Source organism: Magallana gigas, chromosome 9, assembly GCF_963853765.1.
Source record: "Magallana gigas chromosome 9, xbMagGiga1.1, whole genome shotgun sequence".
NCBI classification, from domain to species: Eukaryota; Metazoa; Mollusca; class Bivalvia; order Ostreida; family Ostreidae; genus Magallana; species Magallana gigas.
The window spans coordinates 43,586,759-43,614,739 of NC_088861.1; the positions used below are offsets into that span (position 1 = coordinate 43,586,759).

General features: G+C 30.8%; 1 protein-coding gene across 2 annotated transcripts; it reads right to left on the reverse strand.

Moving 5' to 3' along the window:
- Nucleotides 1–25: 25 nt before the first annotated feature.
- On the reverse strand, nt 26–27,981 carry LOC105331961 (transient receptor potential cation channel subfamily M member-like 2). 2 transcript variants are annotated; one of them, XM_034478504.2, is made up of 23 exons: nt 27,838–27,981; nt 22,432–22,474; nt 20,804–20,848; nt 20,196–20,388; nt 19,696–19,850; nt 18,787–18,925; nt 17,113–17,260; nt 16,791–16,902; nt 15,537–15,648; nt 15,077–15,312; nt 14,721–14,828; nt 14,513–14,578; nt 9,112–9,274; nt 6,818–6,937; nt 6,530–6,629; nt 6,099–6,330; nt 5,775–5,837; nt 5,483–5,635; nt 5,098–5,367; nt 4,812–5,004; nt 3,731–3,890; nt 1,914–2,062; nt 26–1,634 (listed from the first exon to the last, which is right to left on the reverse strand). In XM_034478504.2, the coding sequence occupies exons 2-23, from the start codon at nt 22,465–22,467 to the stop codon at nt 1,507–1,509; spliced, it is 3,081 nt and encodes a 1,026-aa protein (XP_034334395.2). In that variant the 5' UTR covers nt 22,468–22,474; nt 27,838–27,981; the 3' UTR covers nt 26–1,506. The 2 variants fall into 2 exon arrangements, with proteins under 2 accessions (XP_034334395.2, XP_065927106.1); XM_066071034.1 differs by lacking the exons at nt 5,483–5,635; nt 5,775–5,837.

A 27,981-nucleotide genomic window follows, 5' to 3' on the forward strand; every position in this document is an offset into this window, starting at 1 on the left:
ATGAATAAAACTTTGTATAACAAAATACAGATACATGTATGTTTATCATTTTTATGCCTAAATTATGTTTTCATTACGATATCTAAATAGGTTTGTTTCAGCACAAGTTGGTTAGTTTTTGCACATATAGAAAAAGTAGTGACCTAGATTATTCATGCGCTACTCTGACATCTTGACCCATATTGATGTTATGCAGGAATAACAGCGGATTGCGCAAACAGTGTTATATAAGGGAAAACATTTGCAAGTGTAAAAATTGTCTTGTACATAATTATATTTATGCCCATACATTGATCTTAACAGTTACCAAATTCCATTAATAGACTTAAATCTTTCGTTCCATCTATGAACTGCAGCTTGTGAATTTTTCAACATGTATGTACAGTTGAAGAGTTATCATACGTAGATGTTAAAAATATATAATATTAAAAATTTCACTTTGGTTTAAACAGTTTTAACAAAAAGATTTTCTATAGCTCTACGCAATTTTTCATTGTTTTCTTTATGAAAAGGAAATATATAAAACATTCCATTTCCGCATATATCGACCGCTGCATGGCGTGTTCCTCACAGATGGGTCTCTAATCTGCTGCTTGTGTGCGCGCATTCTACCTGCGAGTTTGGCTCTAGTTTGTCCTATATAGTCGTCATCACAAGTAGGATTCGTCATGCAGTAAATTAGCTTCTTTGATTTGCAATTCATTGCAGTTCTTGGAATTAATGGATGCGCCGGTTTGAAGAAAAGAATATTTCCTGCATCGTGGATCCTCGCATTAAGATACAATTGGTATAACGGGTTTTAAAGTAAATTTGGCTTTGGTAAGAATGTTCTTCAGATCTGGAGGTTGACGTCTGCTGTGAAGTATATCATTAGGCTGCTGGATCAGTTCTTGTTTTGGTTCACGATGTAACAAGGACAATAATTATACAACCATATAAATGTAGGGGCCGACGGGCTATTTTCTGAAATGTCTTTAAAAGACTTATTTCATTATATTTTATACTATTTTGTGCAATAGAGCTATTTGAAATTCAGTAATACATAAATTTTAAAATTTTAAAACTTTGTCATTTATAAAATTATTTATATACATGTAGTTATGCAATCATTTTAGTTAAATAATGCAACGCTCAATGTAGTTATTCATGTTAAATGTCATAAAAATTACAAATATATGTGAGAATGCTTATAGTAACACATGGTAGAATGAAATATCACTTTTACTTTTGAGATTACTAACGAGTATACTATACAAAGCAAATACAGGAACACTAAAAAACCGTTTTTAAACCATTTTTCATAACACAAGTCTCACCTTAATTAGTTTATATACTAAAATCACTATAAAATGCGTGCGAATGTTTATGTGTTTTTTTCATAGAACATAAAACAACAAATAATGATAGCGATTTCATTCGGATCTGTTGATATTTTAACTTTTAAAAACATATTATTTCGTTGTATCTCCTTATCGACGTTCTCTGACTGTCGTATAGTTCATGATTTCACTTTGTGTTATAACTTCTAAAAGAAATTATTTTCTGAAAGTTCTTCTGAAGAGCTGATTTCTTTCGTTTTTCTTTTGTATTCATGAGATCTATTTCAGTATGACCTATTTTTATGTCACAGGAACCTACAAAGAATTTCCTCATTATGCAATACAAAGACATTGGACATTTTGTAATTGATACAGATGATAATATATACCGTAAATGAAGTTAATATGAAATGAAATATTTTATATGTTTTCCTATAAATTATTTATATGAAAAAATTTTTCAATAGAACAAGTAGATAACACTCAAAACAGAGAAAATTTTTCTATTAATTAAGTTTTTTGATTGATTCTACATAGGATATTTATAATGCAAATATGAATGAAACTCATTATCTTTGAGTGACTTGTACTTACGGTCACGTTTCAATAAAAAGATCAATTGGACAAGACGAGGTATCAGGTTAAAAGGTGATGGAATCCGTCGGTTGTAATCACAGATAACTGTGTACCTCTGAAAGTGCCACAGTTTCTCAGAGTTTTCCTGTACCCTTTCAAATGTGTAACTGGAATAGAAGCAATAGTATCTTTTCTTAAAGGTGGAGACATTTTTATTAAAAACTACAACATTTCTGCATCAGAGTATTGCCTACACCTTATCACGTGTACAATGATATCAGTAAACTATAAATGAATTCTTATTCTGATCAGTATTCAATGATAAATTAATCAAAAGTCTACTCTCATTTTTGTTAATTTTCCCCTAAAATATAAAAATAAATGAGATTAAGGTTGTAAATACGTTCGGCGGATATAAGTCATTGGAAACCATGCTCTAGGATCATGAAACTGTCTTAAATTTAAATTAGAATTTTGTCTTAAATCTCAGATTCAAACTTAGTTAAGATTAACTTCTTAAGTGGATCACAAAATGATCTAAGAAAAAACTTAGCTAAGATTTGTCTTAGCTTAAACAACATAGTAACTCACGCAATTTTTCGACCGAATTTGTTAAAAAGTGGAACTCTTCTTCGTTTGAAGATTCCTATCGGCTGAATCGTAAACATTATTATATATCACAAAGTTTAAAAATTATATCTAAAAGATGATTCACACAAATATTAGCATATTTTCTTACTGGATAACATGTCAGTCATTATATATACAGACGTGTTTACACACTTTCACTTTAAAAAAGGGAAATAACTTCAATAGCAAGTCCACAAAGGAGAAAAACCTAAACTATAAATAGAAAACCCGAGGACAAGGGAGCCGCCTTATTTGCTGATCATTTCTTTAAAAAAAATCCAACGAGTGTCGCCATTTTAAACTTACTTAGTAACAATCTATAAACTTAAGTCTGCCTAATAGCAGTCTTAAGATTTAAGATAATATTTCAGACTGAACCCTAAGTCATTTTTTTTGTGATCCACTTTAAGAACAATCTTAAAAATTAAGTGCAAATTTATTGACTTAAGTCTGACTTAAGATTTAAGACAGTTTCATGATCCCAGAGCCATAACATATAAATGTAATGATAAAATGTTGCATAATTACGTAAATAGGGAGTATATTTATCACAATCACTTTTTTCAAATATGCATTGAATTATAGATTTCAATTGGCAAATGTTGACAATAAACACTGCTGATTTATTTGGGACAGAATTAAAGCTTTATGACAAAAATTAAAATTAGAAATAAACGACGAACTACCACCTTCCCCTTATAACTGACCCCTTCGCGACCATATTTAGACCCACTCTTGATTTTCTATATGAAAGCCCTTCATTAAACAACCCCTGCGTTACGTAACAAGCGACCGTCATCTTTAGTAAAAAAAAACATGCTGCGTAGATTGTTTCAAGCGACTTTTGGCACTTTTTAGATTTACAACATAATATAATGCACATAGAAAACCGATATTACTTCATTATTTTTATCTGTATATAAAAATGGTCATAACAACATCTTGAAAGCATCACTTGTGAAAATCAATAAAATTTTCTGTACTTTTTGTTTATCTTAGTTTCATAAAAGCTTAAAACTCAAAAAAGGAATTTGATTGTAAGTAAAATATGAATATTGACTTACAAATATTTGTTAAAAACATTTACATGGTGATATATATTATTACTTTTGATATAAGGGTATAATGTATATATCTCGACATCGTTGTGTTAGGGTTCAAAGCTCATTGAAACAAGCAAGCATTACTAATGACTAAATTCTTACCTGAACATGGCAATAACAAGATTGACCAGGAGGAGATTGGAGAACAACACATATATTCCTGCAATGGCCTTAACCGTCCAATCCTCTTGTGAACACCCAGTTTTGGACGGGTCGTTCTCCCATATAGTACGGTTTTTGGTACAGTTAGTTGGTCCATTACCTGATCATAGGAATTTAAACAAACTCAGGCTTACATTCTATTATCGTGCTCAATCTAAAAGTGAAACATATCTAAAGAGCGTATATCCATTGCGTTTGCGTTTTTAACTGGCATGTGAGACAACTTCATGTACCTATAATGTGACAAAAAAGACAATTCCCATGGGGAAATACAACATTAACAAGACAATGAAATTACCCTGCATGGTTTACAGTAACAAGACAATGAAATTACCCCGCATGGTTTACAGTAAAAAAGCCAATGCATTGTTGTTGTTTTTTTTGCTATACAATCCAAGCTTTCTTTAAGAAAACATTTCATTTTGAAAGGTATATTTCCTAAATAAAACGTTTTATTTTCAGTATTTTAAAACCTTCAAGGCATTTACTGTGGTTTCATCAATATTCGTTGAATACCAATTTTCGTGGATTTCGTTGTTAAGTTGATCCACGAAATTAAATGTTCATTGAAGTGCAATTTTTATTAATATTTTGTATTGATAGGGTCATTGGCCACGAATTTACGTATCCTTGAAACTGTGATTTTTACTTTATCCACGAAATTTGATACCCTCGAATATTAATGAAACCACAGTATATTTTAATATACGCGTAACGATGATTTTCACCTATAGTCTTTTGTTCTTTAATATTTTAAGCAAATCAACATTTTTTTTAAATTTTATATTATACATAAATACAATATATCTCTAAAAAGATTTTTAAAAAATTAATTTTATAAAAATGCAATAATGCCTCACGGGTAAGAAAAAATATTAAATCAGCATTAGTGTCGTTATTTATAACATTGTTTAGGATCAAACTAAGAGACTAAACGATTTCTTGTTTCATTTTGTTCCAAAATGTACGATAATACATTTTTTTCTAAACAATTTTGATATAAAATATTAAATTCTCTCACCATCAACAGTCTCAAGATTTAACTCAGCGTAAAGCTGCCAGTACGGAAAGTAAATGATAGACCAAATTCTCCAATTGTTCCAGTCATCTGACCATATGCTTTGGTGATCCGGCCACATATTTGCATGGTAATAAATTCCAACTCCCAATACCACAACGACAGCTATAAACAGGAACCTTAGAAGATCTTTCAGCTTAGAAAATTAATAAATGAATTGTTTTAGGGAACATATTTTATCTTAGTAATTTTTTTTAGTTTTAGTTAACATTCAAACAAAGACAAGTACCATTTCTTTGATCATTATAATGGTGGGTCCCATTATTCTGTGTATCAAAAACACTTCTAATATTCTCAGGTACATGACAAGCAGAGAAAGAGCAAACATATTTCTAGCAAAAGTGAATGTCGGAGGAACTGGATATGCATGGCGGACACAAAGTGCAATGGTGAGTAAAAGAAACGACAACAGATCCACCACGTTCCAGAAGTCGTTTAAGTGTCTCAGTACACGGGACCAGTAACCCCTGTGGGAACGCCCTGGTGTATTCTTGCATCCCTTAAATAATAATAAAACTTTCCACATACATTTAAAATACATAGTATCAAATATACTCTATTTTTTATGCAAGCAATGTGATAAAAAGTTTACGACCTCTCATGTTTTTACTTACAAAGCAAGCGATCAGTTCTTCAATAAAATCTCCGACAGCCCATACATACATGGAATATTCAAAAACATGGGCTTTGATTGTGTCATAAAATGGATCTCCGATACTTGTCAGAACAAAGTCACTGTACATGGCTAACACGAAGAAAAATATTACCTACAATAATGATTCAAATTACAACTTTACAAAATGCAAAAATCATAAGGAATAAATAACATCACATTGCTCTCATTCTTGTTTCAAAGATGGGTAACTACTAATAAATATAAAGCACGTTTGTAATTTATATACTTACGTAATTCAATAAATATTTGGTCCTCGGAGCAAAAATGAACTTCCTCGGCTTGCTCAATGCAGACTAGACAAAAAAACCATAGAATTACCTGTGAACCTGTGATTCTCAAACTACATGATCTGTCCATAATAAATTTTAACGTATTTGCGTATCTCTATAGATGTAAGCAAATCCTACACGGTATTTAACAGATATATATATATATATATATATATATATATATATATATATATATATATATATATATATATATATATATATATATATATATATATATATATGTATATCTATCTATCTATCTATATATATTATTAGCACACACACCTTAAAAAAAGGTACTATTTTCGGCGACAATCTGTTGTACCACTGCTTGTTCATGTATTTTTGGGAGCACGTATGAGCTACCACATCGTACATAAAATTTTCGTATGCAAAAGTCAATGGACTTGAGTGAATCCCCCAGACAACTGTCTGAGTGTCCATCAGATCGATAGCTTGCTTTGTGTTTTCTTCATACATTCTATCCATTATGCTGAGGCAACGTCCTTGAAAGATTCTAAAGAAAAAGTGTACACATGTATATCGTATTCTGTGTTTTAAAATAGTAATACTATTCCAACATTAAAACAGACGAGTTTTATTTATTAGTTTTATTACTTTAATTTAAGAAATATTTTAAGATGTATATAGATACATTGAAATGGATTGAACAGCAGGCATAATGCCTATTTATGTTCTCTCCTGAGTTTTATTACTTTGAATGATCCTCTAGATCTTTTGATAAGACCTGCTCCTTGACATTGCTTGCGTTGTTGGAAAGTTCTTTAAGAATGGCCGAACATACTAGACCGGTCACTACAAAATAATTTTTTTTCTAATCAAAGTCAAAAGTAATGATAGCATTTTTCAAATAATAAATCATCGAATATTTATCTATCACTACATGTATGAGGTTTTACATATCCTTTATCAGAATTTGAAGTTGCTATGACCATCCCTGGCCTGCCACTTTTTTATGCACCTATTGATTTAATTAAGCTTACATAGTTGATCTTTGCCTCTTAGCCAGCAGATTTCTGCTAATTCTTTCCTATTGACGAAGATAGACCATAATAAAACATCAGCAATACTTTCATCTGTGAATGTTTCTCCCTGCATATATTCTGAAAAAGGTGTGAAATAACGGAGAACATTAATAATTTTCATTCAAAAAATACTTTTATGTAGAAAGGATGTTTCTACTAGATTAAAACACGCTTATACCAAACTCGCTAAAAGGAATTGACGCTTTTCAATTGTTTTTAAAATATTGTTAAGCTAACGAAAAAAGTTAAAACATACATACAAACAATATCAAAACTGTATTTCAATAAGAACTAAAGATTTTTAGAAAGTTATCATAACTAAGGCTTCAATATTTTTGAATTAACGCCTTAAAGCTAATACTTTTTTGTAACACTGGCACGCATAAATGAAAACATAATTTGATTAAAAAATAATTTCAAAGAATTAATGGCAGATGACGATAAAATTGTAGGCATAAGCTATTCCTTTCTTTAAGTACCTCAAAGACAAAATAACATAAATAACATTAAGGTAGATCACTCATCAATGTTTTTTATGAAGATTTCTTGAGATGTATATCATTGAAAGCTGTACACAAAACACTCTTAAAAAGACAAAGATAATGGGAGGTTATGGACAATTTAATTTGACCTTGTTAAACTTGAAATGCGATTTTTGCCTGATTTGGATTTGTTGTCAGTATTTATGATTAAGCAGTTTTTTCTTGAAACACAGTTTTAATTATTTACAATGGTCACACTGAAAAGAGGGATAACGACAAAATTTGTGCGAAGCTGCATACATTTTTGTGTGCCCTTTTGAAATGAAAACATTTTGAATATCAATAATTTTATAAAATTAATCCAGTTTGTCTAGATATATATGCAGGATCATTATGACATAATAAAACATGGGGGTCAGTGATGTAAAATTTAAGAAAAATGGCTTCAAAGGTAAAATTCTTGCAAAATTTTTAGACATTTTTTATATATTTGCATGATGTTATGCTTAATATCTATTACTTTTTTTTAAATTTAGTTATGTACAAGTCACAAATGACCTATAGAAGATGACACAAACCTAATAAATGTTAAAAATGTGAATGATGAATAAGGTGTAATGAAAAGAAAAGTAAATTGAAAATTCATAAAATTTCTGTCATTTCGACTAAAAAACCTTCCGCATGAGAAAATAGTTCCCTCAGAACTTGTTTGTTTCGTAAATTCAAATGGAGTTTCTTTACGAATGTTGTGTAATCATGAAATAATGATCTTTTGTGGAGATTAAGTGGCGAAAAAAAATCCACTAATAGGAACGAAAAACTACCTATTGAACATTGTAGCTCCATAAATGATAAATGATAAAACACGAATAGCTTTATTAATTCTATATTTGAATAAATCGTTTTAAGCTCATAATTTAGGTTTATTTTAGTCCACATTTCCTTTATAAATTTTCAAAATTGGACCCATTTCTTATAGAGTTTTTCAAATATCTTACTAATAGGAGCTCCAAACCATTGATGGCCTAAAACTGTTTTTATTGTCTGTATTTTGTTGACATTAACATCATATAAGATCATTGATCAAAATTTCGAGATATTTTATCTTAAATTGATTTTATGTAGTTTATAGATTTTTCCAATCGCTTGTCAGTCAGTGATTTGAAATTATACACGAGTTAATACAACCATAGAATATGTAAAGGTATATGAAAAAACACTTAGAAACTTAACTTTTGCAAGTACATTGCCACAGAAAGTTTTTAAGAGAAAATTTTAAAATGTAAAAATTAGTCCAAATTTCCTCTGTTTCAATATTAATCTACTTTTGTCGTAACACATCTTCAAGTAAACAAAACATGGATATCAATATCAATATTTGTTGTTACAATGTTATTTTGTGTTTTTTAAACAACTTTGGATTTCAGGTATTGAACTTTGTAAAAATATTTTTAAAATCTCAAAACCTGAGTAAACGTAATCCTTAAATTAATAATACCATATTCCTTTAAAATAAGATCAACATTTGCGCAATAAAAGGTGAGGAGTGAAATACCTTAGGTATACTTATATCATATTACTTTGTTGCCATGATGGATATTTAAAAAATCATATTTAAAAATAGTAGTTTAGAGAAACTGAGCATTCTGAAAACATTTAGATAATACTGTATACATCTTATTAGTAAATATACACACTGAACGTCAAAACAATGTGAATAAAAGTGAACACTCATAACTAATTTATGGTAAAAGAGGATAAAGTGTTTACCTTCATATCCCAATATCTCACAACAAAGTTTTTTAGTAGCACTGATCACAGAAACATGTTTTGTGTTCTTTTTAGTTGTCTTTCCATTCATTGTTATGTTTCGTTCCTTTATTTTCCCTGTCTGTAGCAATTGCAGACATAACGTCTTTGCTGTTGGTATTTGCTTCGAAACAAAGAGAATATTCTCATTGTTGAAATTTGATTCATTAAAATGATGATTTAAAGGATATAGGTAGAACCTATTCATTTGTCATAATTATAAAACTCTCTCAATCAAATTGTTATAGACAATGTAGCAAGCGGTCATTTTAATGTTGAAACAATGTTGTTTTAAGGTCAAAAAGTAACGTTGAATCAACGTTGAAATACAGATTGCATATGAAAGTCGAGACAACGGTGAAAATGTAACATTGTTTCAACGCATTGTTTCAACGTTAGACTGCAACGCTGTTTCAACAAAATATTGGTGTTGAAAATATGTTGATGTAGCGTTAAAATTAGGTCAAAACTAAGTAACTGTTTTTGTAAAATATTGCATTAAAACATAAATTTTTATTCATTTGTGCTGCTTTTTTCGTGCTTACACTTTAATTTTAAAATTAGATCCACATTTAAAAAGTTGCCCTTAAATCCTGATAGCGTTCATCTTTTGCCTGTACATATAAAATTCTCGTTGAAACGTTTAACAGCCTAAAACTAGTAAAAATAAACATAAAAAAACTATGTGAATTGCGCCAAATGACAGCCATGCTTCTTGTCCATTATATGGAACCAAGGTTGTACACACAAAGTTCTAAAATTCGTAACGGTAAATTCATCAAATACATTCTGCAGACCGCTTTAAAAAAATATTCTTAGGAACCTCAAATGTGAATAAATAATAGTCACAATAGCCCAAAAGCAAAAATCCCAGCACTTTACTGAACGTGATATCTGTGAGGTGACTTCACGATGCGTAAGATCTGTATACCACTACAGTACAGCTCACGAGTATCCCGACAAAAACACCGACCACCGTGTTTGGAAGTCCACGCTGAGCGTGGAAGTGTCGGTACCTTTGATCTATTGTTCTCTGTTACGGCCACGGAACGAGAAAAAACACGGTGCGACACAGTGCAACGCAATGCAACACGGACAATAACACGGTGTAACACGCGGTATTTACCTGTGAAAAAAGCAGGATTTAGGAATAAAACTTATAAATAATAAAATATTTCTGTTGATGCACGTAAGAGAATGAAAGAAAAAGACAAAGAAATAGAAATAAATAAAATTTTTAGGCTCGCAATTTTCAGACGAATGTGATTGTTACGGTTGATTTTTGTTGATATTAAAAATCGATATCGCCCACATAAAGGTTTGATCAATTAAAACACTAACACTTTCTTTCCTTTTTAACATTCAAATAAACGGTTCCATAAGTTTTTGTTTCAGTCCGTTTTTAAACGTAGTAGTAATCGTAGTTACTGTAGTTTGGCAGTTTCAATAGTGCATAGAACCATAACTGTGATCTTTTCTCACTTGTACTCTATTCAACGATAACAAATCTAACGGGTTGTCGAAAACAAATGTACTTTCTCTAAGTAATATAATTATACAGCTTTATATCTAATATATTTTCAAATTTTCTTTCTTTTATACATATGTGTGATGTACTTGTCCATGTAGACTAAGTATCGCACGGTACATATTCATAGCGCTAAGAATCCGTGGATCGGTACTTGATATTTTTTTATTTCATCTTTATAGCAACTTGAGTTTAGAAATTATCTGTGTTCCAAGAAACTACAGTTTACTCAGTATTGCAATAATTTCTGATTGTTTAATGATCGTCATATAAGAGAGAGAGAGAGAGAGAGAGAGAGAGAGAGAGAGAGAGAATACCCGTATGAGTTTGATTTAAGTACATTTTACTTGTAATTCAGTGTAATAAGTTAGATTTATAGTTTCCATTATATTTAACCCTTTTCCTAAAATTGCAATTATAGAATATATGCAGTCAGGGTCCACGTGCTATCCCTGTCAATCAAATCAGCCTGCGAGATAGACCACGTGCTCCTTCAATGATATGGAAAAATGCCGTTCTATTGTTTTTTTAAGTCCGCAAAATAGAAAAATGTTTAACAATGAAGTATTCAGTGTTTGAAATGTTTAGTTTCTTTATTCTTATACTGCATGTATGAGGGTTGGAATATTACGTTGTAAAATCTCTCTCTCACGATGTTCACGATGTAATAAGATTTTTCGTTAAAATTTCTACGCTATTTCACATCAATAAAGTTGTGTGTTCTAAATGCTTGCAAAAAGTGACCGGTATTATCTCATTCATCTTTTAAATCAATCAGGTTTTTTTCGTACATACATGTATGTGTACCCGGTAAATAATTTCTTATCGTAAGTTAATACTTTGAAATTCCCGCATTTATAGAGTTGCTGAATTGTTCCCCGGATCCACGCGCCGATAGTCTTACGTGTAGTTGTTTGTGTACATATCTACAGACAATTTTTTTTGTTTGTTAGAGATTAGGAAAAATCATTGAACTAACAAAGTAGAAGTAAGATATATTCAGACCATACACACGACGGGTTGTGATGAGTTGTCAAACAGGTGTTCGCGGAAAGGTGTGAATAACGGCATCTCGAGTACACCTGTTCAGACGTCCAAATATACACAAAGTTAGTTGTAAATTCCAATCACACCTAACAAGACAGACAATAACACCTGTTGTGTATAGAACCCAAGATGAAAGACAATGCTGTGTATCTGATCAGCTTCCTATATCGCACGAGTGATTTTTTTCATGTGAAATCACGAGGCCATTACCAGCTATACGGAAATAAAGTTGAAAAATATTTTATGAAATGCGGGTATATTTTTAATACATGTACAATGCTTGAATATAATTTAGCAAGAGTTTGTTCATGTATTTATCTATAATTATAATATAAAATTGATTTTTTGTTTATTTATTGCTACATAAATAGCTGAAGTCCAAATTATTCGAATCACCGGTAATATGGGGTTGTTATTTACAACAGCACATCAACAGCACATGTTTTTAGAAAAACATGATCTGAAATATTTTCATTTCTCATTTTTAATTGGTTTAAAGTAAGGCTGTAAATTAATTGATAAATCAGAAAGTGTTTACAGATAACAGAAATAAGACGTTTAAGCTCCCGACATTTTAATAGGATCGTCAGTTACATCACGTGTGTTTAGAAAAAAAAAACAAGATGAATTAAATTGATTTGAATTTTGATCATATATTAATTGATTATTAAATATTTTTGGTGAATTTATTTCAATTTATTTAAGTACAAATGAATTAAAAGGTACCCATTTACGTCGAGTTTTCAGATCACAAAAAATTAACTTCACGTTGACAGCCTCGACAATTTTCTGGGTCCGTGCAACTTAAGTCGACATTCTTTTTTTTTAAAATGTGAAAAGAATATGTATGTTTCAACCCCTGTTTAGCCATAATTTCTTTATTTCTAAACATACGCTATTTCTATCAGTGTCTCAGGTAACGATATCCACGGAGTAACACAGTGGCCACGGAGTTACACAGGCGGCCACAGTGCGACACGGTGCTTTTTTTAAAATTTTCCAATACACATACACGGTGCGACACAGACCGTTTTCCACCGTGTTTTTTACACGGTGGGTGTCGGGATACTCGTGAGCTGTACTGTAGCATCATTAGCAGTCAAGCTGACATACATGTAAAGCAGTCTGGTAAATTACATTACACCGAAGATCAGCAGTGCTTGCAGTAGTTTTAAGCCCGCATTAAACTAGTTAATGAAACTAGCCACTTGCCGTATACATGCAGCTAAATTTCAATTTATTTGGCATATAGTTTAGGTGTCAACGTTAAAACCTCATCGTTGAATAACGTTGATTCAACGTTGAATAATTGTTGATAAACGTTGCAACTTTGATAAATCCATTCTTAAACCTTGTAAAAACGTTGCGTACCCTCCTGGTAGATATTTTATTTCTTTTGAATTTTTCCTAATGTATAACAAGCAGGCCTGGGTACGATTACTTAAAAACTGTAATCAATTAATGATCGATAACATAGGGTAATGTTTTGTCCTGTTATCGATTGAAATCGATTACTTTATAACTTGCAATTGAATAATAATCAATTACTTTAAAAAAATCATTGAAATGTTAATGATATGTCTTTCGACTATATTGTATAACCTCTTCAGGTTGATTGGGTTTTAGAGTTAAAGGGGTATTTTTATTATGAATAAAATAAAGATTTGATATGTTTGAGACTTCATACCAATCATAATTAATAAGATAATCATGCATTTTATTAAGTCTACTGCTTATTTAAATCAAAAGCCATATTATAAACAATAAAGAGAGCTCAGTCTTTTAAGTTATGTAAATGTTTTTTTTCCGGGATTTTACGACTTTGGGTGAAATCTTGACCTTGCATCTTTAGCCACTATAATTATTCTGTTCTTATTGAATTCTTAAAAATTCGAATTTGATTAGCATTTGATGGTTAAAACATTATACAGATGTTGACTGGGGTCTCGGGCAACGGTTGATCTGTCGGACCGGCTCGCAAACTGTTGCCCAAGGCCGAAGGCCGCGGGCAAAGTTTGCGAGCCGGTCCGACAGATCAACTGTTGCCCGAGACACAGTCAACAACTGTTTTGTAATACCCCTTCTAATCAATATTACGTTTTCCCGGAATGTGACGTCACCGGTCGATTTTAACCGTTCCAATCTAACAGTTCCAGTCCAACAGTTAAAATGCTGGACTTTTTTTTGTATAGAGTTATATAGTAACTGTTCTACATGAGTATAACAATATTGTATATATACAAAGAAATATGAGGAAACCTTGTTTTTTTCTGTGAAAAAATTGTATTTGGGGCCTGTAATTGTTCTAATTTAGTAGATCTATGTTGGGGCTGTTTTAGTCGTTATCTTAACATCAAGGTGGTCACACCTCATAAACTGCATTGTGGATTCTTTAACTGACAAGAACAAACAAACTTAGTGACATTTTCAAAAAATTTTAATTGAAATTTTAATCTACACTCATATCCATCGCTTTGAATTAAACAACAGTGCACAAATGGAATTAAGCAACGATGTCATATTTTATAAGTTGATGAAAAAGTTAACCTTATATATGGATAATTAGAGAATAGTATGTTGTACGTTGTTTCTTAAATACAATGAACGTGCTACGTAGCTCACGAGGCGCCTAACTTGGTTGGTGATATTTGAACATAATTCACATTAAATCCTATTCGAATAGGAAAAACATACAAGTGTTCAGTTGAACTTTTTATGGTATACTAATGCTTGTGAATTTATTATGGTATATCAATGTTTGTTTCAGTGCATGGTTGTATTACTCACATATAAAATCCATTTGAAATGCAAACAGTCTTGTTCTTTAAACTTACAATCCTGGCATGAGATTGTCTGAAAGATATACACATCAAAATATAAATGTTAACTACCATACAAATAGGACCAATCAGATAAGGTAAATACATATTAACAGGGACGAAAACAATGAAATGATTCATTATAAAGAGACATGAAAATAACTACATGTCGTTACCTGTTCGTAAAGTTCGGAGAGATTGTCGATATTGAATTTAACACCACGGTCCAACAAAACTCTCACATAATCACATCGGTTTGCTTTTAATGCCTCAAGAAGGAGAACCTTGATAAGTTAAAGAAACTCAGTTTCCGTTATGTTGTTTACCAAAATGGTTAAATTCAAACGGCAAAATGATAATTACAAAGGAATGGTTAATCTCAATATTTACTATGAGGTCCAAATTAAAAGAGTCGTTTAAATGACTTCTTAATAAAACGACTTCATATATGTTTTTGAATACCTCAATATAACAGTTACTTTTTAAAATGTGTATAAGAAAATACATTAGAAATAAAACACATTTAGCATACATCTCCACATTCCTTCATCAGGGGTTTTGCTTGCAATATTTGATATCCAAAATAAAAATACAACGGGAGTGAAGTAGAAGTACAAAAGTTTGGACTTTGCACATATGGTCTCGACCCCCATTTGAGTCCTTTTACTAGCTGATCATGGTCTATCAAATCCATACAAAAACTCTTCGAGGCTGATTGAGACATGTGTTTGTTTGTTCCAGCTGTTTGTTTTTCTTTCTGCTGAACATCTAAAATTTTAAGGACACTTCCTATTGTAAGAGTACTTAGCAACAAATACATTGTTACTAAATTCCATTATGTTGAAAACAGCTATGTCTATAATTTAGCTTTAGAACAATGATGGCCACGTAATATACCTAACATATTTGCATTTTAATTTTACAGAATTAGTGTTCAGATTTATAATGGTTGCAGAAGATATTTCATGACAATTGTGAAAAAATGGACATACCAGGATTGGAATACCGGGAACTCCTCTTTACTGACCAGCAACTAACTATTGCTTTCCCTGCAATACCTGACAAGACATGTGGGTCATCTCGGTCTAGATCAAACACTCCTACCTGTAATGCAAGTATTTAAAAATGGTTTTTGCTATCAAATAGTTGAAATCTTCTTTTTAAAAAATACATGTCAGCTTTGTTATTGGTATTTGCCTTTAAATAGTCGACACTTTCATTGGATACATGTCGAATAAAGTTGAGTTGCATAAAAAAGTACTTCATGCCCTGCAGGGCAGATATCTGGTATATTTTGTATATTTATGTTGTTTTGAACGACTATGCATTCTGGATATTTAATTTGTCAGACCTGGAAAAGATATGAGCTTTTCTACAATTTTTCTGTATATTTTATTGGAAATGACAATTCACACAACATTTTCTATGTTATAAACAAAATGACACATCTCACTTCAGCAAGCAACTTTTATCAAGCAATCCGTTGATTAACTTCTCGGTCTAAAAAATAGTGTACTTAATTTCTTGGAGTGTATAAGAATATAGTGATGATAAATCACCATTTTTTTAACAGTGGTAGTGTTTAATCACAACTTTATGGCCCTGGAAATGTCAGCAATACAATTATAAACTGTAATTGATTAAGCAAAACAGTTATTTAATGGACAATCTCAATCCATCATTTTCATACCCTACAGTTCACTTCCCTACAGCAGACAACGTTTGTTTACGTTTTAAAGCGGCGGAGTAATACACAGTGAAAGACACAAAAAATCACACTGCTGTCGTACACTGGACAAACTGATCTCACACCGGAATAATGCGAAAGTAATTTTGTTTTCAAATGGAAGTGTTTTGCCACAAGTAGATGACCCTGGAATCTGAGCCACCAGTTCTAGAATGCAATTTACTTTTGAATTGATGTTAACGAAATGCAAACTGCGTTGAAAAATCGATAGCCTCATTAGAAGAACTCATATATTAGGTATCATTATCGCTTAAGCTTTCTTCGTTTACTAGATAAACGTTATTGGCATTAAATTCATGGATTATAAAATATTTCTTTTTTTACACTAAGCTCTCGGTATGAAAGGAACACTAAAGAATAGAAAAGTCAACTCAATTAATTTAACGTCATATTCTAATTGTTTCACTAAATATTCAATTTTGTATTCATAACTTAGTATAATCTTAATCAAATTTAATTCAAAGTCACATGTAATTATATTTAAAAAAAAATAACTCACCAAATCCCAATTGTCTCTGATTGTCTGTAAATTATTTTCCAGATTACTGAATTTGGGATCATCCAACTCGATATTGAGAATGATGCTGACATTTTTCCGAAGTATGTTAGGACTACAAAAGAGTTTGATTTATGGAATTCATCTGCTATAAATATAACATCATAATATGTTCCTAAAATGATTTTTTAATGTATTCTGTTTTCTATTTCTTCTTGCTAATATATTTATATAGAACATCCAATCATAATTCAAATTAAAAAAAAATGTCAATATTTTTCGAATTCCTGCTCTTTATGTTCCAGTTATATATAAGTCCAAATACTCGTCTATGTAGTCAAGCACCAAGTCAGCAGCGTTTCCCGATCCTTTCATAATGATAACAGGAATTTTGCCTTGAAGTGCTTTTGATATGTGTGAGATGGTGTCGATATCCCCTTCGCATACAAGAATAACGATTGGAACAGGGATTTCTAGAACAATTTTAATATAGTGTCAATATTAGTAAAATAATTACAAGTTTCAATGCCAGTTTTTTTTGGGAGTTGATTTTAATCAACTCTCCTATGCAGTCACGCAGACAAACCGAAAGTGAAACAGTGTTTGGACCTCAGCACAAATCATTGCTGCTGACAAGACTTAGTTCTTGAAAACAATTGATGAATTCGATGTAATGTATGCTAAAGCATTCTTTTTCAAGGAAACTTATTTATAAATACCTTGAAAATAGTCAGATTTTAAATGGTACGAACAATTTAAATATTTTTTGTAGTCGTATGTATTCCTACGCCAGGGTTCAATAGGGCGCGCTTGATTTTACCAAAAGGTGTACACCGTGTACACTTTTGTAAATCAAGTGCAAAGGTGTAGCTTTTCTACACCGAGTCAGGGGCATGTGTTGTTGGGTGTAGCACTGAATCCAATACGGCGGACGAATGTTATGATGGAAACTTGGACAATGATTTTAAGTAATGTAACGGTTTAGAAGTCGCATAAAAGTTGTCGTTTGTATGAAAGCAATTAAATTTGAAAAGTGTGTTTATTTTATTGCATTTATATCACAAAAAAACAATTAATTGTCGCAGAACAGCAGATTCTTTGTTAAAACTGCACCCTTTTCTTCATATTCATTCTTAACTTCCCTACACCATGTACACTACACTATTGAAGTGGACTTGATATACAATACAAAATTTTTACACCGGTGTATACCGGTGTACACCAAGTTAAGCTTAATCAAGCGCGCCCATAAGTCTCGTTCAACTCAACGCTCGGCGGTCTCCCTAAATCCTTGTCGGAGATTTACGGTGTGAGCCGAGCGTTTGGTTGAACGAGACTAGAGTTCAATATTGCTTGGATCCATACAATTTTCGAGAAATATTTCTATCACTGATACATATATAGTTTGATTGAATTAATTTTATCTTTAAATATCATTTAACATGATTCATATGGGGGTTTCTCGACATTCTTGTCGAAAAAGTCAAAAATTCATATTATAAAAATGTGCATAATTCAAATTAGAAACTATATGTTCTTGTCGTGCAAAATAACATATCATTGATTTTAAAATAAATAAACATCGACAAAATCAACTCCCATCAGTTCTTCAGTACTTTGATTTTTTTTTACCGTCGAGTTCTTTAATTTTACTAACTGTGTGTAAAGGAATTTAAGATGCCATGCGCAAAAAATACTTTTACAATCCTATGATAAAAGGGGAAACACAGTAATATAGACAATCATTCAGGTCAACCCTATAATTTCAATTCTGAAAATAATTAGAAATATATTAATGTGAATGAGAAATTCAAACTTCATTACCATGTATTTGTTTTTCAAGAAACGTTTACATTACACTGGAATATTGTTTGTTTATCTATGTTCAGAAAATATATTTGTTGACGATAAAAAATATTATCATTACTAAATTGTCATTATGTATAATTGCAAAACAGGACTTTTCTTAACCCAAGAAACAAATAAGTTGTAAACATACTGAATTCCATGTCTGTTCCAAAATAGAAGATTTCTTGTTCAGAAACAAATTGTTCAAAATCAAGCATAAAGTCATCTCCTTCCTCAATTTCACATGTGTGTATTGTAGCCATGTTCCTCTCTGATTGTTGTTTATCAGTCTAAAATATGAATTATTGATTAAGTTTGCTGACAAAAGATAATTCGGACAAACATTTCTGTAGTATAGTTTTTCACTTACAGAAAGATTAGGTTTCATGGTCAAGTGATTGACTTAAGAAACACTGTATTAATTTTAGAGTCAGAAAAAAATAGGATAAGTATTTTCTAATTCATTTTAGAAAATATCCGACGTTGATTATTTTTTTTATATTTATAGGACAGTATGATAACCCTGAGTTTGTTACTGATATTCACTAACATATTTGTTAACGATCCTCTTAAGATTACATTATATCAGCATTCAAATTAACAGTAACGAATATATTTTGAGTTTGGTCTCAGTTATAACTTTTAAAATTATAAATAGTAAAATCGTACGCCAACCAAGCGGAGGAAATTAACACAGTGATTTAAAAAAAAAGAGATAAAGTCATTTCTGGTCATCTAAATGTATAAAGTCCAAGGAGCCAATTTGAAGCCATAAATAGTATTTGACTACTGATTATATCGCAAAAGAAGCAAATACATGCATGGATAACAGCTATTTAAGATATTTTACTGAATATATCAATGTTGAAGGTCGTAATGGGTGGTCTCTTGATTAGGAACTACTGTAAGTATCACATTTGGAGTATCCACGGTTACAAGGTATAAACCCAATAGTTTATTTCGGACATTGAATTATGTATCAATCAATCCTTGCAAACAATACTTTTAAAGTTTATTATTCTATCTAGATCAATAACGATTTGGCTTTTTTCTGCTGTACCTTTTTACCGGCCATACTGATGAGTTTAATGTGTCTTTCTGGGTCATTTACTGTCCTTGTTTCGCTCCCAAACTCCATATCCTCGTAATGCTGATAGGCATCCCGTACGACATTAGACACCCCTCCGCCGTTTCCTTTGAATAAGATAAATGTTTCTACAAGATAAACAAAAACATTTATAATAAAGGTTTTTTTTACATGTCAATGAGAGAAAAAGTAAGAGAAATCTCCTAAATAGGGTTCATATTTTACCATCAACAAATTAGATCCTTTCGCACCTTCTTAACTATTTTGTACTTCATATACCTTTACCAATGAAAATGTGTTTTGCTTTTTCTTTTTAAACTTAGAAATTTCAAGGGGGTTTATTCACATAAAAGATATATTTATATGAATTCATTTTAGGTTTGTGTTTTACATGTTTATTTCGGTTTTACCCCCAACCTTAGGAATTTTATTGAACTGCAACATAGAAATTGATACCGTTTATATATTATTACCTCCCCCACTCTTTGCTGCTTCTATCAGAGCTGTCTGGAATACTGAAGTTGGCCAAGGACTTGGAACACAGCTGTCTGAGTCTCCAATCACCGAAAACACCATGGTGGGCGTTGATTTAATGAGTTTTCTGGTGGAACTTTGCTCATCCTCCGTGTAGACGTTCCTCTTGATTTCATTCCACGTTTTGGAAATCTTATGAATAAATACGAAACCACTTTTGTTAGCGTAGAAAATACTTAAGGGTTATGCATAATTCTGTGAGAGTTTATGAGAGAAATAGTTTGAGCATACATTGCACTCACTTTGTCCCTAGACCTCAAAATCGTCAAACAAAAACACTAAACAATACATATAGTAATACATCATAATGCAGTATTATCATATTTTTGAAAGGTTACTGTTTTATTGTATTAAAAAACGTATTTGTTGTTCGTTGGGTGAGATCGATGGTAATTCTTGTTATTAAAAATAATCCAGTCCTAAAACAGGTTGTTAAAAATGCAGTATGTTTAGTATTCATTTAGTGGTATCAATGAAACATACATCCAATGTATAATCCACCTATATAATTATGTTATCTTTAAGAAAATAACAACGCTGTACCTACCTTTTCAACATATGTTTCTCGTTTATTAAGGTTTAGATGCCAAACCTTTAAGATACAAAAAGAAGTCAGTTAAGAGATTATATGAAGTAAACACATTTGAAATTAAATGATAAATACTAAATGCATCAGTGGAACATTTTCAAAACAGATTTGATACATAATCTATCCTGATATCACTTAATGGCACCTAATCATACTTTATGAAATTATTCCTGACTCCATCTTGGATGATCAATTCCACTGTTAATATAAAAATGCGCTTTGTTCTAAATATTTAATCATACTTTTGAAAAATTATCTTTACGAATTTTGTTTTCTCTGCAATGTTGTATTAATTTTACTTCTATATTGCTTAAGTTACAACTATTAGTTTCGATGACCACATGATACGTGTATTATGAACAAAGATGCTTACAACAGTCTGAAATAAAACATAGAAACAAATTTTGTTCCATTTTTTTCAAAAATATATCGGTTTATTTATTTCTAGGTAAGGCTAGACAGCCTTAAGTGATAAATAAACAAACAGTACGTGTTTATGCAGTGAAACAAAAGTATATTATACAGGTTTCTGTTGTTGTTTTTTATTTAACTTTTAAATATGGTATCGTAGTATCATCACATACATGCGGGACCATTTATCACCATGTATGTAGGATATTAAATAGTGTACTGCATGACAACAGTTTTAAACAAACGTTAAGAACTATCATAATGGCAAATACTGTCAAACTCGCTGCATCATCAAATTTTGTCCTGAAAAAATACGTTAATCGATTACTCATGAATGTCAAAATAGTACTTAACATTCCCCAGTTCGAACTTATCTGAAAAAGATGCATGGTATACAGAAGAAATCATAGGCAAACACATATAAATTTAATCATAATAAAATGATTTTCACAATTTCTTTGACAAATCAGATATGTTTTAGATGCAACAGCTGGAATTACAATTATTTTTTTTTATCTGTTTTATTTTGTAATAATTAGAATGATTCAACCGAACCAAGTCTGAATAATTTTTTCTTATATATTTTGAAAAAAAAATTGCCGAAAGTCAATTTTTTCTAAATTAAAAAAAAAAATAATGATCTTGATTTTTTAAGGGTCATCTAAAGTTGATGATTTTTTTTAAATTTTTAACAATTTTGAAATTGGTCGGAAATTCCTTCATTTTCACATTTTACCCTTTTTTTATTTTATTGGTTATATTTTTGCTCTATAGATTCCCTTTTCTTTAGAATATTTATCACTATAGTAAACAGTACATTTTAAAACAATGTTGATACCTTGGTTTGGTCAAAAAAAAATCTTAAGTTATTTTTTTTATGTTAGGCCACCTCGAATACGGGAGCGAATCATGGTTTATGTTGGCTTCATGCATACTTTCAATTCCAGTAAACGATCCTGTCGTAATCGCCATTTTAGAGTTTTACCCGATTTCAGTCACGAAATCATTTTTTTAACACATAAACCTTACAGATAATGTGAGTTTTCAATAAAAACACGACACACGTTACAATCTCACACCTACAGAATTGCATAAAAATAAACCCCTGTGCAAAGTGATACTTATCCTCATTAAAAGCGATATTATAACTAATTCCTATTATTTAAACATCTTACCTGTGTACCAGGTGATGAAGAGTCCACATTAGACATTGCTCACCTAATGACAGGATAAAAACAACACATATTTGATATGTTTTGGGTTTTAAAGCTAGAAATAAAGTCGCAATGTTCTTTATATTCTTATTAAAGATAAACAATTTTGTATATGTCGACATATTTTGGCTTTTTGGGCTAGTATTCTTTAAAAGTCAAGATAAAATTAACTCTAATAGTTGTTCAAAACTAGCGTGTATCATGTCATATCAAACATTTTCCATTTTAATATAATAAGCTTGTAAATGTTGCCATGATTTATTCCGATAAATAATAATAGAGGGAAAAATGGTTAATCTGTAAGTTGCACTTTCAGTCCAGAAAGGTCGTTTAAAGGCAATGTTCTATATGTCAGAAAACAATTTCTGACGTGTTTCACGTAATATGTCTATTAGAGACCTGAACGATATACATTTATTTAAAACAAAGACAATACGCACACCTAGAAATTGTTTTAGAACAAATCAATAAAAAATACTAACCATCTAAATCACATTTTAACTGCACGAACTGAAAACATGATTGGAATTTGTCATTTGAAAATTTGAAAAAAAAATCGCTTTATTATTTTCAGTATGAATTTTACATAATTTCGTTGTTAAATTGAATCTAAACCTAAAAAATTTAATTCTGGTTGTAATGAGCTTTCTAATTTGCTAAAAAATGATTTTATATCGTATAAAGAATGTTACCTACGTCATAGTAAGACTAGCGTAAAAAAAAGTACCATCCCACCTAATGTTCTGTTTGAATATTTAACAATTTGATGTCATTTTAAGGATAACTTTTACTCAAAATGAAAAACAAAATCCACTGGTGATAATTAAAAATCATTTATAGTGTTGTATAGACCTTTTAATTGTATTTTTCAACTTTCAAAAAAGTAGGTCGATAACCTGCTTTTTGAGTTGTTGGCCATTGAATATATTTTTTGGAAAATTCAAGGAAATCCTTCAAACTTTTACACTATGCTTACCACTTTTAAAAATGAATCACAGTTTATGAATAGTATTGATACAAAGCATAACGCTTTCATTGACAATCTTTTTAAATATTTCCTAAATCAGTCAAATCCCTACCCATTGTTTTTCCTTTTAACAAAAAAAAAATATATATATAATAATACAAAAAAACATTTATAGTACTAAACCAATTACATTGGCCTTATTCTGCTGGCATATAATTTATATGCGGTCATTGATCAATTTTTGGAGATATGGTACCTTAATCGTTTTTAAGCATTTTCAATATTTTTTGTAGTGTGAGGCTCATCCTTATCTAAATAAAAAAAAGTGTGATAAACCAGTTAAAACCATGCAAAATTATCTTAACCAACAAATTAAATCTTAACTAATTATATCATAGTACAACCGAAATTATTTCAGTGAAAAACAAAATCTGAAAAATTTTGTTTGAATTTCCTCTGTTTTGCTATAAGCTCAATTTTGTATCATCTGTAATATAGTAAAATTATCAGATTTTATGTCAATAATAGTGAATTTGATTGATACTTTTAGTGGTTAGAACGAATTTTACCAATGACATTTAACTTTATTACAAACCGAATTTGAAAACTTAAACTCTGGGTAAACAACGTCCCTAAAGGTCAAATGACAGTTTTTATCTACAATTTATTGCACAAAGTTAAATTATATGCATAAAATTCAATATATGTAATAGTTTTATACGATATAAAATAGTTTTGGACATTTTACGCAATTTTATAAACCGTTTAGGCTTAGCATTCCTTAAAAAATCGTTCTGAAGAGTATTTAAGGACGACGACCCAATTTATTTCTACAAAAGTGATTTTCATGAACATTTTTCATGAGTAAGATTTATTAAAGATATATCATAACAAATAAGAGTATTACATTATGACTAAGATTTTTATTTAAAAAACTGTTAGTAGTTCTTCTCTTTTTCAATTGAACATTAAAGCGCAGTTGTGGGAGCTTGTGGAAGATGAAATAACAGATTTTCTATCTAAATTGAAATATGATACTTATATGATGATTTTAAATTGATATCATGTAAAAAATAATTGCCATGTCTTTGAAGTTTGAAAGAGGTGTGTCGTTATTTTTTAAAATTTTTTTCACAAAATGTATTGCGCAAACTCAAAGAAAAAAGTTATATACACCATATCGAGGTTCATTTATGAAAAAGGACAACTATAAGAGTGTTCCAAACATTTTTTATGATTAAATACTTGAAAAGTTAAGCACAGTGACAGTTGAACTATTTTAAATGGAAGCATTGAAGACGATCGAAATGAAATTGATTTGTTCACTGGCTCAAACTATGTTATTTACTAACCTATGTAGATAGTAATAAATAACTTGAGCTAATTTAAAATTCACTACAGTACTGTGACATCCCCTAACGAAAATTGCGCATGTTAAATAATATTGAAAAGCGTATTGTAACATGTTGTAATAATACCATGTTCAGCCACTACTTAAAATGTGCATTGATGATGTAGAAAAGCTATGTTTTGCATAAACGATTTTAGATTGTGTTTTAGTGATTGTGACGTTATACTGTGCAATTTTGTTGCAAATTTTAGTTTAGTTTAATATGCAGAATTAAAACAAACTTCTGAGAAAACTTTGAAGACTTTTGATTGCTGGATGCAACCTTCTCATAAGTCAAACATGTATGTGCCTAATAAGATTCTATATTAGTCAATAGAATGGCTCTATGCGGCATGTAATCTTTTGGATATACCTGTTAAAATTACTAAGCATGCCATAAAAAATTAACGTCTAATACCGCCGAACCTTTTAATATACATTTTTCATTTTCTTAGACAGTGACCCTGCTTTGAACAGAAATAAAAAATGTTATTGCGGGAAATCGAACGTATTTATTTGGTATAACGATCATTAAAAGGGTATAGATGAAAAGGTTTAAGATTTAATGTATGCATAGCACTTAATATTCTTAATTCAAAGAATCATGCAGATAAATCTGCATGAAAACAAATACCAATCAAAATAATTGAATATCAGAAAATGTTAACAATCCCTACAATTTGTGGCCTAATTAAGGATTTTAAACATGCCACTGTTAAACGGGAAGACTGTTAAAAAATTAACCTTTTAGCTGAACAAATGTAAACACTACCAACCCTTCTACTCGGAATGACAAAATAGACATTAAATGAAAATCATTGCTTTGAAATTAAATGCGAATGTTTATAAGCGTTACGACATTTTTAAATGCAGTTCTATTTTAAAGATCTGGGTTATTTATTGTACTCTATCAATTAGACCTTCAAGGGGTAACTTTAAACTTCCTGGTGCATATGTGACGGGACCAGATCATATTCATCTCTTAAATAAGTCGGTGCATGGTTTGGGATAAGATAACATTGACAGGTTAAAGATTGGACAGCTTTGTTTCAAACACAAATTGATTGTAAACTAACGGGATAAAATGCACAATCAAAGATACTGCCATGATCTAAAAAATACCCACGTCAAACCAATGTTAAAGGTGTTCAGTCAGGTGTGGCGATTTGATAGGCTCAAAAGACACACTTTGTATAAAATAATGGAGAACTAGATTAATATGCATGTATGCTTACTAGAGAATCATATTTATCTATAACAAGAATTGATTTTCTAAATCATTTTTGAATAGAAAAAAAATCTAAAATAAACAAAAGGCAGAAAAAACAAGATATCTGTGAGCCAATGCTCACTAGTGATACCCCCACTCTGATGTGAATATGCAAAAAAAGCAATGTCGACATTTAACAGAAAGCTGGCATCCGATTGGTACAGAAAAATATCCCACAATATGGCATGCCTAAACAAATAGTGTGTTAAAATTTCAAGCATCTGCGAGAAAAAGCTGCTGAGAAATCTTTGAGGAATATTTGTTTGAAAATTTTGGCTAAAATAAACAAAGTACTCATTTAACAGGAAGTCGACGTCCGATTGGTACAAAAATATATCCCACGATATGGCATACCTTAACAGACACTGTGTAAAAATTTCAAGCATCTGCGATAGATAGCTGCTGAGAAATCTTTGACGAAAATTTGTTTGAAAATTTTGGCTAAAAATAAACAGTCATTATTTAACAGGAAGTTGATGTCCAATTGATACAAAAATATATCCCACAATATGGCATGCCAAAACAAAAACTCTGTGAAAATTTCAAGCATCTGCGATAAACAGTTGCTGAGAAATCTTTGACGAAAATTTGTTTGAAAATTTTGGTTAAAAAATAAGCAACGTCGTCATTTAACAGAAAGTTGACGTCCGATTGATACAAAAATATATCCCACAATATGGCATGCCAAAGCAAATAGTGTGTTAAAATTTCAAGCATCTGCGATAAACAGTTGCTGAGAAATCTTTGAGGAAAATTTGTTTGAAAATTTTTGCTAAAAATAACCAAAGTCGTCATTGAACAGGAAGTTGATGTCCGGTTGGTACAAAAATATATTCCACGATATACCATGCCTATACAAATACTGTGTAAAAATTTCAAGCATCTGCGATAAACAGTTCCTGAGAATTCTTTGACAAAAATTTGTTTGAAAATTTTTGTTAAAGATAAACAAAGTCGTCATTTAACAGGAAGTTGTCATCTGATTGGTACAAAAATATATCCCACGATATAGCATGCCTTTACAAATACTGTGTAAAAATTTCAAGCATCTGCGATAAACAGTTGCTGAGAATTCTTTGACAAAAATTTGTTTGAAAATTTTGGTTAAAAAATAAACAAAGTCGTCATTTAACAGGAAGTTGATGTCCGATTGGTACAAAAATATATCCCACGATATGGCATGCCTTAACAAACACTGTGTAAAAATTTCAAGCATCTGCGATAAATAGTTGCTGAGATAAATGCGACATAAATTTTTGTGACGGACGGACAGACAGACAGACGGACAGACAGACAGACATACAGACACACACACAAGGGTAAAACAGTATACCCCCTCTCCTTCGGAGCGGGGGTATAAAAATATTAAAGCACACCTCTATACAGTATATACAAAACTATGTCCAGAGCTCAATTACCGATATTCATATTTATTAGCCCACTTCAATTACACCTGTAAAACATTATGTATATATTTCATTAAGATATTAAAATGAAAATGTGTCCATGCCCGTTAAAACTGATAACATGTTATTATCTAGCAAGGTAATTTCTAAACTATTCACAGTGCTCTCAACATGTTTAAGCGGGTATTAGCAAAAAAGTCATTTGCCTTTGCTAAAAATAGCCCCCCCCCCCCCCCCCGTTCTTTGACTTTTTTGCTACAATTTAGAAAAAAATACAAAACAAAAAGCAGTTTGAATCAAATTAATAAAAGAATAACATAGATGAAAACGTTACTTTTCTTGTATCGTATTGTTCATGTTCCTGTGTCCTAGATTATTCCTGTTGAAGATCTATCTAAAAAAGGCACTGCTCAAGTTCTTGTATTTCAATCTCTTTTAAAGATCCATATTTTTTAAAGCTAAATGTAGACCGTATGTG